The 5,824-nt window shown below is 38.2% G+C and overlaps 1 protein-coding gene across 1 annotated transcript; it reads left to right on the top strand.

Annotated features, from left to right (window-relative positions):
- Window positions 1-1,065: 1,065 nt before the first annotated feature.
- Window positions 1,066-4,381, top strand: LOC144806479 (uncharacterized). The gene has a single exon (XM_078672833.1). It carries the CDS (start codon window positions 1,375-1,377, stop codon window positions 3,799-3,801), a length of 2,427 nt encoding a protein of 808 aa, XP_078528959.1. The 5' UTR covers window positions 1,066-1,374; the 3' UTR covers window positions 3,802-4,381.
- The last annotated feature ends 1,443 nt before the right edge of the window (window positions 4,382-5,824 follow it).

Here is a 5,824-nt window from a genome sequence, read left to right as displayed (position 1 = left end):
CAGTGATGTCATTTGAGATGTCATCAGTGATGTCATCAGTGATGTCATTTGAGATGTCATCAGTGATGTCATCAGTGATGTCACTGACCATGTCATGAATGATGTAATATGTGACATGACCAGCAGTGGATTGCGGGTGCGCGATATATAGTTAGTACAACTAACTATATATGGAATTTCAATGGTTTTGTGTGAGTAAAAAAAGGTTTTTTAAATGCTAATTCCTAACTATATATGGTCTATAACCTATGGTTTTTTCAGTGAATATATATATATATATACTGTTTGATATTAAACTTGATAATCATAGGATTGTTTTGGTGGTACATTTGATGACTGGTGTATATTAGTGTGTGACGGTGTAAGAGGTGATGAACAATGGAGGTAATAGAATCTAGTTTTCCAAGAGAATTTATTTGTGACGATTAAGTCTTACATGGAATCCCGTCTCTTGGAGTAACAGGGCCTCTTTCTATTACATTGACGTAAAATGGTTCTAGTCCGCCTGCTCCTTGACTAGATATGGTCATACTCTCGGATCTCTGAAATTACACTATGTTGAAGATACTCAGATTACCTGTCTAGCCTATTCCAGACTCTCTGATACTATAAAGGGACTCCCTTGCAGCAGTCGCTTATGTTTCCTGCCGTTATTGTGATGCTCTGTCTTGCATGGTCCATTCACCGGAAAAGGCTCCATTTTGTATTTTTGTTAAACCTGTGTGAGAATAGGAAGCATTCCCTTGATAAGAACGGAGGCATTGTGTTGCTATGTATTTAGCATTGTAGCGCGTCGTAGGGAGAGGGTCTCACTCAATGAACAAGGAACCTTCTCTGGTGTCTTGGTTGCTATTTTAGTCCGCACTCCTCGATAGAAAGGGATCATTGAAGGATCGTATGCCTTTACTCTGTCTACTGCATCTTCACATTGAAAGTGTAATCTAAAATTTCTTCAGCGCATTTGTCTTTATGAACAATTACATGCCAATAGATTTTCGTGATGGCCTCTGCATTTAAGCTTATCCAGTGTGTTTTTATTTTTAAATCTTTTTCTTATAGGTAAAACAAATGCAATAATGATCGAAAAAGGTGAAGGCAGTAAACGTTACTTGTTTAGGAAGTGATGGAAAAACAGTATGGCTCGAGATCTCTTCCCATGAAGGCTAATGCCGTGCCAAAGTCTTTTTCTACAGCTGAAAACCTGTACTATCCAGTGAGGTCTGCACTTGGCACTTAGGTATCAGCTGATATACATAAAAGACATAACCCACTGAACAAACTGAAGCAAGTCGAATGAGATGCTCATTACGAAGGAAGAACTAACCAAGTATAGGAAAGAAAACAAATAAGAGAAACCGTGTGAATATGTAGAAGATGACAACACAATGCGGCAAAACATATAGAACAAATGGAGAGCTAGAACTACATCAGAAAATCCACACAGGGGAGAAACCATTTCAATGTGCACAATGTGGTAAAGCATTTATAACTAATGGAGAGCTAACACAACATCAGAAAATCCACACTGGGGAGAAACCGCATGAATGTACAGAATGCAACAAAGCATTTATAAGAAATGGAGAGCTAAAACGACATCAGAAAATACACTCTGGGGAGAAACCATATCAACGTGGACAGTGTGGCAAGGCATTTATAACTAATGGACAGCTAAAACTACATCAGAAAATCCACACTGGGGAGAAATCATATCAATGTACAGAGTGTGGCAAAACATTTAGAACAAATGGAGAGCTAAAACTACATCAGAAAATCCACAGAGGGGAGAAACCATATCAATGTGCACAATGTGGTAAAGCATTTATAACTAATGGAGAGCTAACACAACATCAGAAAATCCACACTGGGAAGAAACCTTATGAATGTACAGAATGCAACAAAGCATTTATAAGAAATGGAGAGCTAAAACGACATCAGAAAATCCACACTGGGGAGAAACCATATCAACGTGCACAGTGTGGACAGGCTTTTATAAGAAATGGAGAGCTAAAACGACATAAAAAAATACATACTGGGGAGAAACCATATCAATGTACAGAGTGTGGCAAAGCATTTATAACAAATGGAGAACAGAAGCAACATCAGAAAATCCATGCTGGGGAGAAACCATATCAATGTACAGAGTGTGACAAAGCATTTATAAGAAAGTGGCAGCTAAATCAACATCTGAAAATCCACACGCGGGAGAAACCGTATGAATGTACAGAATGCAACAAAGCATTTATAAGAAATCTAGAGCTAAAACGACATCAGAAAATCCACACTGGGGAGAAACCATATCAATGTGCACAGTGTGGCAAAGCATTCATAACTAATCCTGAGCTAACACAACATCAGAAAATCCATACTGAGGAGAAACCATATCAATGTACAGAGTGTGACAAAGCATTCATAACAAATGGAAAGCTAAAACGACATACAAAAATCCATACTGGGGAGAAACAATATCAATGTGCACAGTGTGGCAAAGCATTCATAACTAATCCTGAGCTAATACAACATCAGAAAATCCATACTGGGGAGAAACCATATCAATGTACAGAGTGTGACAAAGCATTCATAACAAATGGAGAGCTAAAACGACATACAAAAATCCATACTGGGGAGAAACCATATCAATGTTCACAGTGTGGCAAAGCATTCATAAGAAATGGAGAGCTAAAACGACATAAAAAAATCCATACTGAGGAGAAACCATATCAATGTACAGAGTGTGGCAAAGCATTTATAACCAATGGAGAACAGAAGCAACATCAGAAAATCCATGCTGGGGAGAAACCATATCAATGTACAGAGTGTGACAAAGCCTTTATAAGAAAGTGGCAGCTAAATCAACATCAGAAAATCCACACTCGGGAAAAACCGTATGAATGTACAGAATGCAACAAAGCATTTATAAGAAATCTAGAGCTAAAACGACATCAGAAAATCCACACTGGGGAGAAACCATATCAATGTGCTCAGTGTGGCAAAGCATTCATAACTAATCCTGAGCTAATACAACATCAGAGAATCCATACTGGGGAGAAACCATATCAATGTACAGAGTGTGACAAAGCATTCATAACAAATGGAGAGCTAAAACGACATATAAAAATCCATACTGAGGAGAAACCATATCAATGTTCACTGTGTGGCAAAGCATTCATAACTAATCCTGAGCTAACACAACATCAGAAAATCCATACTGGGGAGAAAGCATATCAATGTACAGAGTGTGACAAAGCATTCATAAGAAATGAAGGGCTAAAACGACATAAAAAAATCCATACTGGGGAGAAAGCATATCAATGTACAGAGTGTGGCAAAGCATTCATAAGAAATGAAGGGCTAAAACGACATGAAAAAATCCATACTGGGGAGAAACCATATCAATGTACAGAGTGTGACAAAGCATTTATAAGAAAGTGGCATCTAAATCAACATCAGAAAATCCACACTGGGGATAAACCATATGAATGTACAGAATGCAACAAAGCATTTATAAGAAATCGAGAGCTAAAACGACATCAGAAAATCCACACTGGGGAGAAACCATATCAATGTGCACAGTGTGGCAAGGCATTTATAACTAATGGAGAGCTAAAAGTACATCAGAAAATCCACACTAGGGAGAAACCATATAAATGTACAGAGTGTGACAAAGCATTCATAAGAAAGTGGCAGCTAAAACAACATCAGAAAACCCATACTGGGGAGAAACCATATCAATGTACAGAGTGTGACAAAGCATTCATAACAAATGGAGAGCTAAAAGGACATCAAAAAATCCATACTGGGTAGAAACCATATCAATCTACAGAGTGTGGCAAAGCATTTATAACCAATGGAGAACAGAAGCAACATCAGAAAATCCATGCTGGGGAAAAACCGTATGAATGTACAGAGTGTCACAAAGCATTCATAAGAAAGTGGCAACTAAATCGACATCAGAAAATCCATACTGGGGAGAAACCATATCAATGTACAGAGTGTGGCAAACATTAAGTACAAATGGAAAGCTAAAACGACATCAGAAAATCCATACTGAGGAGAAATCATATCAATGTGCAGAGTGTGACAAAGCATTAAGTACAAATGGAATGTTAAAACAACATAAAGGCGACATTGGGGAGAAGCAATATCAATGTACAGAGTGAGGCAAAGCATTGTTAATAAATGGAGATCTGAAGCGACATCAGAAAATCTATTTGGGAAAAACCGAATGAATGTACGGAATGTGACAAAGCATTTTTAACAAATAGAGAGCTAAAAACAACATCCAAAAGTCCACACTGGAGAGAAACCATATCAATGTACAGAATGTGACATGGGATTTGTTAGAAAGCAAAATTTAATTTAACATCGGAAAGTTCACACAGGTGAGAAACCATATCCATGTATTGACTTTCACAAAACATTCATGACAAATGGCGATCTAAAATGACATTAGCAAATCCACATGGAGAGAAATGCTATGTACATACAGAATGTGATGGAGTCTTAAATAGGAAGAATAAGCTAATACAGCATCAACAGATTTACACTAGGGAGTAACCATGTTAATGCACAGAATGCAACAAGGGATTTGCTACAAAACAACATTTGATATGACTTTAGAATGCTCACATATAAGAGAAACTATATAAATGTTTTGAACGTGACAGTGCATTCATAAGAAATGGAGAGCTAACACAATATGAAACGTCACCACTTAAGACTACACTGAATGTGACAAGGCATTTATTAGCAAGGGAGAGTTAAAACAACATCAGAAAGTCTCTGGGAAAATGTGTATGAGTGAACAAAATGCAACAGTGTTCTTAATGACGTAACCGTATGAATGTAAAGAAAGTGACAAGGCATTTATTAGAAGGACACGGCCTATATAACATCAGAAGTTCCACATAGAAGTAAAACCATATGCATGCACTTACCACTTACTGAGACAAGGCATTGTTTAAAAAACCCACACCTGCTCACAGTGTTATGTTTCATACAGATACCCCAATATAGGCTCAGGGAATTACCGAACCTTTTACCTATATCTTCCCTGCCATTACACTACATAACGGTTCTTGGTAGTGACATTATACCTAGTTACGGTACTGCTTACAGGACGTGGTGTTTTTTTCTGAAAAACTAGCCTCATCCATTATGCATGAGGATTCTTGGAATCTCAGCAAGACTACCATCTCCTGCATAATAACTATGTATAAGGGTTATTCCTTCCGTCATCCTAGTCCGACATGACACAGCAAGGTAGATCCCCTGAGGGTACCACTTTGGGCATATAAACACCATATCTTTCCTGAGGCAGGGGGAGGCGAAGAAGGCCTTTCATACTGACACATTGACGCGAGACGCTGAGGTTCCTGCAGGCAGACACTCCAGATCGCAGTGGTGTGACATCCCTCGCAGTGTGTCCATCTTCAGACCAAGACAGGGTCACACAGTCTCTCATTTCAGGTAATGGGGTTGGCTTTATCCTAGGGGCATTCTTGGCTCTACACCTACATAAATGTTAGGTACACGTAGGTACATCAAGATAGTGTTGCATTGTAGGAGTAGGAATTTATTACTGTCATGTATTTTATATTCTGTCTGTATTCATTGTTCTAGCACAATGGTAGGGATCTACCATCATTTTACTCTTTTGGTGCTTATAATCATTTAGATCTGTTTGTCTTATGGTTGTTTCAGCACACCTATTTTACAGCAGAATGACGCTGGTTCAATAAATGCTTATTGAAAAAGGTCCCTACTGTTTATTCTGTGCATTACTCTGAAACAAAAGTGAGCACGAGTAACTGAGCGAAAAGTACTG

This window comes from Lissotriton helveticus, assembly GCF_964261635.1.
Source record: "Lissotriton helveticus chromosome 1_1 unlocalized genomic scaffold, aLisHel1.1 SUPER_1_unloc_78, whole genome shotgun sequence".
Taxonomy (NCBI): domain Eukaryota; kingdom Metazoa; phylum Chordata; class Amphibia; order Caudata; family Salamandridae; genus Lissotriton; species Lissotriton helveticus.
This window is presented reverse-complemented; position numbering and strand designations above follow the sequence as displayed.